This window comes from Lutra lutra, chromosome 14, assembly GCF_902655055.1.
Source record: "Lutra lutra chromosome 14, mLutLut1.2, whole genome shotgun sequence".
NCBI classification, from domain to species: Eukaryota; Metazoa; Chordata; class Mammalia; order Carnivora; family Mustelidae; genus Lutra; species Lutra lutra.
The window spans coordinates 7,360,839-7,373,978 of record NC_062291.1 but is presented as its reverse complement, the minus strand read 5'-3'; the positions used below and the strand labels follow the sequence as shown (position 1 = coordinate 7,373,978).

Here is a 13,140-nt window from a genome sequence, read left to right as displayed (position 1 = left end):
CTGTAGGAAGTAGGAAGAACCGAAGAAACGAGTTTAGATCTCACTTACAGACAATAGAAACATGAACTGAAGAATATTGGCTCTATTTCTGCCCTAACATTAGATAGATATTCCACTAAGTTAAGGCACAGAAAATAGGTAATTTACAGATGGATTTACAGAAACAGTCCAAGGACATGGACTGGTTCAAGAGTTAAAAAGAGTAATTTTAAAAAAATATTCATTAAAAAAAAAAGAAAGATTCATATTATGGAGTGTGGCTTTTAAAGTTCAACAGAAGTTTTACAATTCACTAGTTTCTGTTATATATTTTTTATTCCTCTGAGGTGGTCTTCATTAAGCTCATTTGCAAAACTGATCTGATTATTTACAAATACTAAACCTACCAGAAGCATATATATTCATTGAGATATGTGCGTACACATGTATAAAGAATGTATGTGTGCATGTAAGTTACACATATGAGGGGTCATCTATGAATATACACCTCAGGCTAATATCAACCCAACAAAAGCAATTAAACAACCAATAAGGAAAAATAACAAGATTAAGATATTAAACTACATTTTAAATCATTATACCTTAAGGAAGTGAAAATCACAAGAGTAAAATCAAGTATATCAATGTTTAACTTAAAACTTATATTCTCAATGTCCTTAATGTGTATTCCCTTAATTGAATCAAAAGTGCATTGCTATTTAATGCAATTCCTATCAAAGTACCATCCATTTTTTTCAAAGAAATGGAACAAATAATCCTCAAATTTATATGGAACCAGAAAAGACCTCGAATAGCCAAAGGAATATTGAAAAAGAAAGCCAGAGTTGGTGGCATCACAATTCCGGACTTCAAGCTCTATTACAAAGCTGTCATCATCAAGACAGCATGGTACTGGCACAAAAACAGACACATAGATCAATGGAACAGAATAGAGAGCCCAGAAATGGACCCTCAACTCTATGGTCAACTCATCTTCGACAAAGCAGGAAAGAATGTCCAATGGAAAAAAAGACAGCCTCTTCAGTAAATGGTGTTGGGAAAATTGGACAGCCACATGCAGAAAAATGAAATTGGATCATTTCCTTACACCACACACGAAATAGACTCAAAATGGATGAAGGATCTCAATGTGAGAAAGGAATCCATCAAATCCTCGAGGAGGAACACAGGCAGCAACCTCTTCGACGTCAGCCGCAGCAACATCTTCCTAGGAACATCACCAAAGGCAAGGGAAGCAAGGGCAAAAATGCACTTTTGGGATTTTATCAAGATCAAAGCTTTTGCACAGCAAAGGAAACAGTGAACAAAACCAAAAGACAACTGACAGAATGGGAGAAGATATTTGCAAATGACATATCAGATAAAGGGCTAGTGTTCCAAAATCTATAAAGAACTTAGCAAACTCAACAGCCAAAGAACAATAATCCAATCAAGAAATGGGCAGAGGACATGAACAGACATTTCTGCAAAGAAGACATCCAGATGGCCAACAGACACATGAAAAAGTGCTCCACATCACTCGGCATCAGGGAAATACAAATCAAAACCACCATGAGATATCACCTCACACCAGTCAGAATGGCTAAAATTAACAAGTCAGGAAATGACAGATGCTGGCGAGGATGCGGAGAAAGGGGAACCCTCCTACACTGTGGTGGGAATGCAAGCTGGTGCAACCACTCTGGAAAACAGCATGGAGGTTCCTCAAAATGTTGAAAATAGAACTACCCTATGACCCTGCAATTGCACTGCTGGGTATTTACCCTAAAGATACAAACGTAGTGATCCGAAGGGGCACGTGCACCCGAATGTTTATAGCAGCAATGTCTACAATAGCCAAACTATGGAAAGAACCTAGATGTCCATCTACAGACGAATGGATAAAGAAGATGTGGTATATATACACAATGGAATACTATGCAGCCATCAAAAGAAATGAAATCTTACCATTTGCGACGACGTGGATGGAACTAGAGGGTATCATGCTTAGCGAAATAAGTCAATCGGAGAAAGACAACTATCATATGATCTCCCTGATATGAGGGAGAGGAGATGCAACATGGGGGGTCGAGGGGTAGGAGAAGAGTAAATGAAACAAAGATGGGATTGGGAGGGAGACAAACCATAAGTGACTCTTAATCTCACAAACAAACTGAGGGTTGATGGGGGGAGGGGGGTTGGGAGAAGGGGGGTGGGGTTATGGATATCGGGGAGGGTATGTGCTATGGTGAGTGTTGTGAAGTGTGTAAAACTGGCGATTCGCAGACCTGTACCCCTGGGGATAAAAATATATGTTTATAAAGCTGTAAAAAAAAAAAAAAAAAGAAAAAAGAAAAAAGAAAAGGATGAATACCCAAGTTTTGTAGCAACATGGACGGGACCGGAAGAGATTATGCTGAGTGAAATAAGTCAAGCAGAGAGAGTCAATTATCATATGGTTTCACTTATTTGTGGAGCATAACAAATAGCATGGAGGACAAGAGGAGATGGAGAGGAGAAGGGAGTTGAGGGAAATTGGAAGGGGAGGTGAACCATGAGAGACTATGGACTCTGAAAAACGATCTGAGAATTTTGAAGGGGTGGGGGGTGGGAGGTTGGGGGCACCAGGTGGTGGGTATTGTAGAGGGCACGGATTGCATGGAGCACTGGGTGTGGTGCAAAAATAATGAATACTGTTATGCTGAAAAAAAAAAAGTGCATTGCTGGTTTAAGTGGTTCTTAAAAATTTTAATACTATTTCAAATCATGAAAGGCTGGTCTTGTTAATTTATAGAAGGGATTAGCAAACTATGACCCATAGTCCAAATCTGGTCTGTATACTTTTTGTCAACAAAGTTTTATGGGAACATAAGCCACATTCATTCACTGCTTTCACACAATTATGGCACAGCTGAGTAGTTGCAAGAGAAACCATACAGTCCACGAAGTCTAAACTTTTTACTATCTGTCCATTTACAGAAGAAAACGTTTCTCAAGCCCTGATCTACACTGACAAGAACTTCATGGCAACTAGATGAGGAAGTTGGGGTGAGGGAGCATCCACAGGTTGAGTTCCCCTACAAACACACCAGTGCTGGTACGCCCATCCTTCCCCTGGGGCCACCTGTGACACGATTTTAATTAGCCTGTTCAGAAACTACAACTTCTTTCCATTTGCAGGGCGTAGCATTCATTTGCATAATGCTCTTTGGACCCCTAATAGGTCTTCCTCCTCCCCAAAGCTTTCTCTTCTTGCTCCCTTTGTAAAGCTCTTCCCAAACTGTTCCATCTGACCGTGCTAACCATTCCCAAAGGATTCGAAGAATGTCCACAGAATCAAAATACCTAATTCTGGGAATTCATCAATTTCAACTAATGCTTTTTCTTCCTTTTCAAGTATACCTTTTTTCCCCAAATGAATTTTCTTTTCATGGTCACTTAATTGCGTATTAGTGTTAGGAGGCTACACGGCATGTTCAAGGATGCGAGCCAGTCCTCCACACCTCCTAACCCAAATATCTCTTCAAACATAGCACAGGTCAACTTAGCGTGCAGTCTTTTTGTTTATGGACACAGATAAAAAATACTGCCTTAGACTCAGATTGAGCCTCCCAGCCTCTATCACCAACTCTAACTTTGACTGCTAGTAATGCATTATTAAAGTGCATTATAAAATATTCAGGTGAGGAGGACCTATAGTTTATAAAGCACCCAAGTAATTCTGACACACAGCCAGATTTGGAAACTGTTTTAGACAATACGTTAAGTTTATTAATGAACATTTTTTTTTTAATTTTTAAAGGTTTTTATTTATTTGACACAGAGATAGAGAGTACAAGTAGGCATAGCAGCAGGCAGAGGGAGAGGGAGAAGCAGGCTCTCTACTGAGCAGGGAGCCTAATGTGGGGCTTGATCCCAGGACCCTGAGATCATGACCTGAGCAGACGGCAGCAGCTTAACTGGCTGAGCCACCCAGGTACCCCTAATGAACACGTTTTAAGGGAAAATATAAAAGTAAAAATCTGTCATACTATATAGGTTATTTATGAACCAACAACTTCATTCAGCAAACATTTATTGAGCAAGTACCAAGTCCAGGCACTGTTCTAGGCACTAAGGATAAAGCAGTGAACCTGAAAGACAAAGCCTCAGGCGGCTGACATTCTAGTTGGAGCAGACAGACAATAAACAGATTAACTAAATAAACTGCCCTGCACTCTCTGGTCATTCCTGGTACTCAGAGCGGGCAGCAGTGTCAACACTCACACTGAGAGTGGTTGCTGTTTTCTAGAGGCAGGCAACAGCAGGATTCTCTGATAAGGTGACATTTGAGCAGAATCCCGAAGCAGAAGAGGCCACGCATAGAGACAACAGCGACGACAACAACAAAAAAACAGGAGTAGGGAGAGGAGCTTACCTTAAACTGTTAAATTATTTAAAAATCTACTATTTGATCTATAAGGATCATCTTCTCTTCAAATAAAGAAAGAACAAAAACAAAACGGAGAACAGGGGTGTAGAGATATATTCCAATAAACTGGGGTGAATATTCTTTAGATTGTTTTAATCAAAAGGTTTTACATAACTGAAATAACTAGATGTTGACTCTAAAGCTACTCTGAAGTGTTTTTAAAAATTGTATATATAAATCATCGGGACATACACAAAGATGACCACCCAGAGAAGTAGCGGTAATCCAACCAGTAAAATGGTTTATAGGTTTCAGGACTACACATAATATAGAAATTACTAATTTTTAAATTATGAAATCCTAAATTCTTGTAGGACATCTCTTCCATTTTTATAATATAAGAAGCTAATGTTAAAAAATTAGTTAACACTATATTGATGAGAGGTGACTGAGTACATCATTGCTCATACCAAGTGATCTCTGGAATGGAGTAGCATTTTTTGTTAAATACCTATAAAAGAAATATATACTGACATTATTTACTATAAGAAATATTCACAGAAATGATTTTTAATTTAAAAATCTGTTAATTAAGCACTAAACGTTTTTTATTTTAATCAAAAAATAGGTAAAAGGATAAGCTGGCAAGAAGGGACTGTGCGTGTTGAACACTAAGCATAATTAGAATGACAACCGGAGAACAAATTAAAGGGTAAGCAGTGATGTCAATCCTTAACCTAGGTACAACAGCTTGCTTTGATGAAACATTTGCCAATTCTAAATATCGTAACAGGAGTATTTTATTAATTTCCCATTATTCTATCCAGATACCCAAAGAAATTTTTTTTCAGATCTCTTAAAAGTATTCTTCTGGCGGCAGGGGCAGTTCCTGGGTGCCTCAGTTGGTTAGGCATCTACCTTCGGCTTAGGTCATGATCCCAGGTCTGTCCTGTGACAGGCTCCCTGCTCACCTGGGTGTGGGAGGGGGGTGGGGGTCTGCTTCTCTTTCTCCCTCTGCTGCTCCCCCTGCTGTGCCCTCTCTGTCAACTACAGAAAATCTTAAAAAAAAAAAAAAAAAAAAAAAAAAAATCCTTGCTGGGATTGCCTAGGCAGCTCAGTTGGTTGAGTGTGTGACTCTTAAAAAAATTTATTTTTAAAGATTTTATTTATGTATTTGACAGACAGAGATCACAAGTAGGAAGAAAGGCAGGCAGAGAGAAAGAGAGGAAGAAGCAGGCTCCCCGTTGAGCAGAGAGCCCGATGTTGAGCAGAGAGCCCAATGCGGGGCTCGATCCTAGAAACCTGGGATCATGGCCTGAGGTGAAGGCAGAGGCTTTAACCCACTGAGCCACCCAGGCGCCTGAAAGTGTGACTCCTGATTGAGGCTCAGGTCATGATCTTTGGGTGGTTAGATCAAGCCCTGAGTCAGGTTCCATGCTCAGCCCGGAGACTGCTTGAGTTCTTACTTTCCCTCTCCCTTTGCCCCTCCCGGCTGCTCACATTCGATAGATAGATACATACATACATTCATAAATAAAATCTTTGAAAAACAAAAAATGTCCTTGCTGAAACCCTAGAAGCCATGGTGATATCATCCTGGCAACCTCTCAATCTGCTGTGCTATTGTAGCAGCTCACTCTTAACTTGCCCCACTGCAGACTGGAGGACGAGCACAATTCTACAGATGGATCCCCTAAAACCCTCTAGGAAGCTCTATGACTACTTGAGTGCGTTCCAAGTTTTGAGGAACTCCTGCTGCCTCCAGCCATGCATGCCTGAACCCCAAATTCTTCTCCACCACCTATGATATCAAGGTAAAAAGTGAAGAGAGACCAAGTGAATGATTTAAGTTTACTCGGCCCAATTCTTGGGAATATTCTCCTTAGAGCAAAATTTTTGAGTCCCTTCAATTACCTTCTGAAGTAAGAGTCATGGTAGTTACTGCTGAACAGTGCCCTCTCTTCATACTATTCCAGGGGACTCTTGGGAAAAGGCTTGTGGGAAGTCAATTTAGAGTCCTTCCCAAAATTGCAAGGTGTTTTTATGTTGGTTGGGACCTCCAGAAAATTCCAGTGTGAACGTGTTTATATGTTCATAGACCTGAAATAAGTGGCTTGAAATAGAGGTCCATAGGAGATGATGTGTCATGATGGGAAAAATATAGGTATGGGTCCAGTCAGATCTGGGATTGAATCCTATCTCAGCCTCTTGTTACTGTGTGATCCTGGGCAAGTTAGTCTTCTTGAGACTCAGTTTCCCCGGACATGAAATAATACACAGTTATGAAGGTAACTAAAAGAGAAGCAATAATGTACTTAAGGCACTCAGCACACGGCCAGAACATAAGCTCTCAATAAATGCCATTCTGAATAATAAGATCCACTCAGCAATACCCAGTGTATTCAAGGTATAACTGTTTATGTTTTCACTGATTTTCATTTCTTATAAAAGGATGAAGGTTAAAATAACTTCATGACAATAGTTTATTACCATCAAGTTCACAAAAGTGATCCTGTGAATCATCATATCTTGCCCAGTCAATGAACGCTTCTTTGCTTTGATTACTAGGAGAAAGAGGGAATAAAAAAGAAAAATGATTTAAATTGGGAATGGAAAATGTTACACTGTATCTTATATAATTAAAAACAGATAATCTGAGATCATGTCTTTAATTTAGATAGTTTCATAAATTCAATTAGTGGTTACCTGAAGGAATGATAAACAAGTTACATGAAAAATATAGATACTAACTTCCATGAAGTATTTCTATTTAACTCTACTAAAACTGTGAGCCCTATTTCAGTAATAATTTTCACTAGAAAATTAATTGACAAAAATATAGGAGATGTAGTAAAATACAAAAGTCAACCTAGCCTTTTCGACTAACTTAGAAATAGCAGCAATCATTTTTTTTCTAAAGTAGGAATTAAGCTTACATTCATAATTCCTTTAACTTAAACTGCTTCTGTATTTATAGGACAAAAATACCAAAAACTGCATTTCTAGGATCTCCCTTCCTACGTGGTATTCACTGGTAACACCAATGTCACTTTAATCATGGCGTATCATTCACTTTCCATACTACCTCACATTTAATAAAATAGAAGATCAAGATCTCTACTTGGAGATCTTGGAACAACTACAGTCATTCAAGTAAACTCTGACCTATATTCACTTTAACCTATATTCAGACCATCTCTGTCTTAAATACATAACAGCAACATCTATAAGAGAGCTATTACCTTCTTCTTTATTTGCTACACAACAGGAAAAAAAACAAGGTAAAAAAATTATTTGTGTACCAAGTACAAATCACTTAGTTCCTAAATATGTTACTATCATAGCCAAGAATTTATTTTGTATGTGAGAAACCGTTACGTGACATAACCACTAGAAGTCCACATAAGGCTGGCTGCACAAACTCCGCTATCAATAAACGTTGCCGATTTAATTCACAGTGGGAATTTTTTTCCTCCTATGGGAATATTCAATGAACTTAATAATACAAGTTCATGAAAATACTTGTATCATAGGTGACTCAGCTGGAATACAGGATGCGATAAAACAAGAAGGCAAGTTCTAGTTACGGCTCAGATGGTAACTACAGTTATGTTACTTAATTAGAGAAGTCTTCTCTTTGAAAATAGTCAAGAACAAAGCAATTGTGACATAAATTCCTATTTTCTTGTTAACAATACGATTATGAGGAACTTTTATCCCTGAGGATTCTTATGTGATGATGCTTTGCTGATCGTTTCATCCTAAACCCTGCCTGAAAGCCACGACAGCAGAAAAGATGTGGAAGGCTAATCTAATGCGAACAGAGCTGGCTCGGTCTGGCTTATGTAGGTGGGTTGAAGGGAAGTAGTCTAGCTGTTCTAAAAGTCAGTTGGAAGACGAATGCCAAGCTACTTACGCCACAACTTCCTAGTCTTTACCAGGGACTTCCTGTCAAGATGGTGCTGGGTTAAAAGCAGTGGCCTTCGAAGTGGGCAATGCAGGGGCAGGAAGGAAAGGGCCAGAGCGATTTCCAAAGAGCAGGAGAAAACTTTTCAGGGTGGTAGAAAAATAACTATCTTGTTTAAACTGATTTTCATGTGTACACACTTGTCAAAACATCAAGTGGCATATTTAAATAGGTACAGTATACTGCATGTCAATTAAATTTCAGTAAGGCTGTTTAAAAGTTATAGTACTGGGGCGCCTGGGTGGCTCAGTGGGCTAAAGCCTTCGGCTCAGGTCGTGATCCCAGGGTCCCGGGATCGAGCCCCGCATCAGGCTCTCTGCTCGGCAGGGAGCCTGCTTCCCTTCCTCTCTCTCTGCCTGACTTTCTGCCTACTTGTGATCTCTGTCTATCAAATAAATAAATAAAATCTTAAAAAAAAAAAAGTTACAGTACCAACTGCTGGAGAAGTTGTGGAATGAGGAACTCTCATACACTACCAGTAGCAATGTATTTTAGGAGTCATTTTGGAAAACCACTCGGCAGTATTACTTAATTCCACCTCTAGGTATATTCTATATAGATTTGCATACCAAATGCAACCACCAAATGTCCGCCACTATATTTTTTGGACTGGCTGCTAAGTGGAAAACTCCAACTATCAATGATAGGATGGGAACATTTTGGTGCAGTTTTAACCATGGAAACCAATGAAAAAAGAATTAAATGCTACTACTAAGTTCAAGAACATGAATGACTCTCACGACAGGATACTTAATAAAATAAGCCAGACACAAAAAATACATTCCATATTATTTTATATAAATAGGCAAAATTAACTTCTGCTACTGTAATTCAAAATCACGGTTAACTTTGGACAGTGGTAGTGACCAGAAAAGTACACACAGCAATCTTCAGGGCAGCAAGTACATTGTTTTGGATGGTTGTTGCAGAGCTGGGTTCACTTTGTAAAATTAAACTCACCTTTATGCTTAACAGTTGTATACTTTATTATGTTTCTGTTATACTTGGATTTAAAAATTTAAAAATAACTCTGTTCAACAAAATATCTATAAGCAAAATTAAAAGACAAGCCCTAACAATGCATATAGCCAAAGAATTATGTTCAGATTGTGTGAGGAATGCCTACAAATAATCTATTTTTTAAAATTTATTTGACACAGAGAGAGAGATCACAAGCAGGTAGAGAGGCAGGCAGAGAGAGAGGGGGAAGCAGGCTCCCTGCTGAGCAGAGAGCCCGAAGAGGGCTCGATCCCAGGACCCGAGACCATGACCTGAGCTGAAAGCAGAGGCTTAATCCACTGAGCCACTGAGCCGCCCCCAAATTCATAGTATTTTAGAAGTACATACTATCCCACGTCCACACCCCATGCCAACGCCAATGTTGTTTCACCAGGGAGAAACAACAGCAAAGAATATAAAAAGGCACTTTACCTTAAAATTCTATAGTGACTTAAGTCCCAATCCCTGGATAACTTCTCTAGTTATATTCTTCCCTGGGTAATGTCGTATGGTTTTAAAATGCCATATATTCACACATGACTCCCACATTTTATCTCTCCCCTGAAATTGAGACTTGTGGATCCAACTACCTGCTCAACATCTCCAACTGATGTCTCATAGGCAGCTCAAATGTAGCAAGTCCAAGACTGAACTAAAATTTTCCATCAAACTTGTTCCTCCTGCAAGTATCCCCAGTTCAGTAAACGGCAACTCCTAGTTTTCTAGTTCCAAATTTTTTTTTTAACTTTTTTTGGAATTTATTGATTTGTATTTAAAAGGAACTGTTGACACAGATTCCCTGGAAATCATCTGACTAAACACGAGAAAACAGCTAATTCTACTGAAACAGTAAAATAATTCCAAGACATATGGTTTACCCAACAGAATTAATACTATAGATGCTGTCTCTGATACAAAAACTCACTGTTCCTTACTCTTCTAAACACACAGTGGTATATAGTTAACAATATTCAATCACTTCTGTTCTTTCTTGAATATATAAAAATTAAAATACCAATTAAAAAACTAATATAGGGGTGCCTGGGTGGCTCAGTGGGTTAAAGCCTCTGTCTTCGGCTCAGGTCGTGATCTCAGGGTCCTGGGTTCGAGCCCCGCATCGGGCTCTCTGCTCAGCGGGGAGCCTGCTTCCTCCTCTCTCTCTGCCTACCTCTCTGCCTGCTTGCGATCTCTGCCTGTCAAATAAATAAATTAAATCTAAAAAAAAAATTAAAAAAAAAGAAAGAAAATAAAAAACTAATATATCTTCTCTTTAAATGTTTCTTACAGATAAAATTTTAATATTTTCATTCAACAGTGGTGTGGTTTAAGAGATTATTTTTCATTCACAAGTCAAACAACACTCCACACAAAGAGGAACAGACAAGTCTATAGGCTCGTACTGGGAATAAAGACTTCAGGAATGCAGCAACGGACATTTCTAAAATACAAAGTGGATAAAATTCGGAGAGGATACATGCAGTAAAGCTCTACTAAGCAGAGGGCCACAGACCTAGAACATTCTACCGATAATTTCAATGGGACTCCAGGTGCTTCCAAACTCAACATGAACTCTCATCTTAGGCTTTGTACTTTCCTTTTCCAGTTTCACTAATGACACAAACATGATTCAAATCCCTGAAGTATTCATTATAGTCAAGGGCATATCCTACAATAAACTCGTCTGGATTTCAAATCCAACAAAGTCTGATTTATAGCCAACACTTCAAGGGGTCCTCTTCACCAGCAAGCTTCCGACCTTGGCCATCTTTGGATTATGCTCCTTGACCAACGAAAGCAAGGTTTGCATTGTTTTGCCAGTGTCAGTTTATCCTCAATAATCAAGACATTCTTTCCAGTCGAAGTTGAGAGATCAGGACGTCTGGGTGGCTCGGTCGGTTAAGCCACTGCCTTTGGCTCAGGTCATGATTCCAGGATCCTGGGATCGAGTCCCGTGTTGGGTTCCTTGCTCAGCTAGGAGCCTGTTTCTCTCTCTGCCTCTACCAGCCACTCTACCTGCTTGATTTTTTTCTTTCTCTGTCTCACTCTCTAACAAATAAATAAAAATCTTAAAAAAAAAAAATTTGAGAGATCATCTCCATCATATACTTTGATGTTCCCTGTTGACTGGTCATTACAGTAGCTCTTCAGTCTGATGAAATCTACAGCAACGGGAATGGATCCATCACAATTTCTGTTCAGTGCTTTGATACAATCCAGCAGGTCAGCAAAGAATTTATAGCCTCCCTTGAGCACACAGAGGGCTACGATGTGACGGCCTCCCATGTCTTCATCACATCTTCAGTAAGCTGCTCAGTCCTGTCCATAATTCCGTGAGGAATAAACACCTTTTCCAAATCCTCAGCATAATGATGAGGTATACAGAATAAGTCTACATCACCACCTGGTTAATCATCACTCATCATGATGCTGGGGTCGCCACTGTGGAGCCCAGTGGGCGTACGGGTTAACCGCAGCCTGGAGAGGAGGAAGCCGGGGGTGCAGCAGAGGAGGCAGAGGCTCCACAGAAGGTGGCAACACGTGGGAAAGCTGAGCGATGTGCTCCCTGTTGCTCTCTAGGCTGCTGCTGAAGCAGAGGCCTCTACTTTCCAATCTTGTAGTCATTTATAGCTCCTATCTTTTTCCATGCCCCACATCAAATCCTTCAGCAAATCCTGTCAGCTCACTCTTCAAAATCTGTCCAGAATCTGACCACTTCTCATCATTTCTACAGCTATCACCATTCTGTCTTACCTGGATTAGTACAATAACCACATAACATAGCACCCGGCTGCCTCAAAGCATTCTCTCCAGTCCTCCCCCGACTTTTCATTCCACTCAGGTTAAAAGCAGCATTCGTAGCTGTCTTCAAGCCCTCCACCCCACCCCACCCCTGCTCCCATCCCTAGCATTTTCTGATTAAGTCTTCTACTACTTTGCCCCTGACCACTGTACTCCAGCCACACTGGCCTTCTTGGGACTCCTCAAATCATCTAGGCACACTCCTGTCACAGGTCCTTTTTACTAACAATTATACATGCCTAGAATACTTCTCCCTCGGCAGCCATATTATGACTTACGACTTATGCCTTCATGGGCACTTTGTTCAAATGTCCCATTATCGCTGTGGCTTTCTCTCACCACCCAATCTAAAACAGTGCCACTTCCCCAACCCCATCCACACCACCCCTAGCCCTCTGTCATTCGTCTCTGCTTTATCTCTCTCCCAGGCACTCATCACCACTTTCCTTACTTCTTATATATTTTACCTTTTTACTGCAGATCTCCAAAGAAAAGCTTCATAAGAAAAAGAATTTGTCATGTTCACCACTATATGCTTAATACTACTCTAGAACAGTGCTTGACACATATTGTAGGCATTCATTAAGAAACACTAATATGAAACCCCCCAAAAAAAGAAACACTAAATTGCAATAAACAGATTTAAAAAATGCTCAAACTTACTAGTAATCAACAAAATACAAATTAAACAAAAATGAGATGCTATTTCATCTGCAAACATTATTAATTTTTGGCAAGGATGCAGAGAACAAAGCCAGTTCTCAGCCCCAGAGGCAGTACACAGTAGTACAAGCACTTTGGAAAGCCCTCAGGCAATATCAAGAACAGGTACACGGGGGCATCATAAGGTTCAGCAATCTCGCTAGTGCATGCCAAACTTGCTAGTGTACGCCAAAAAAATTATCAAGGCACTCAAGGTCACATAATTTGTAGAAGTAAGAAATCTGAATACTTCAAATGTCTATCAGTAGAGGAACAGATAAGT

General features: G+C 39.7%; 1 protein-coding gene across 1 annotated transcript in view; it reads right to left on the bottom strand.

The window, feature by feature from the left end:
• The window catches only part of LOC125085046 (translation initiation factor IF-2-like), a gene marked incomplete at its 3' end in the record, with an annotated part of 39,293 nt that overhangs the window by 1,654 nt on the left and 24,499 nt on the right, over positions 1 to 13,140 (bottom strand). The window contains exon 5 of the mRNA XM_047703173.1: positions 6,881 to 6,954. Within this exon, the coding sequence (XP_047559129.1) occupies positions 6,881 to 6,954 (74 nt within the window). The remainder of the gene's footprint in view (positions 1 to 6,880; positions 6,955 to 13,140) is intronic.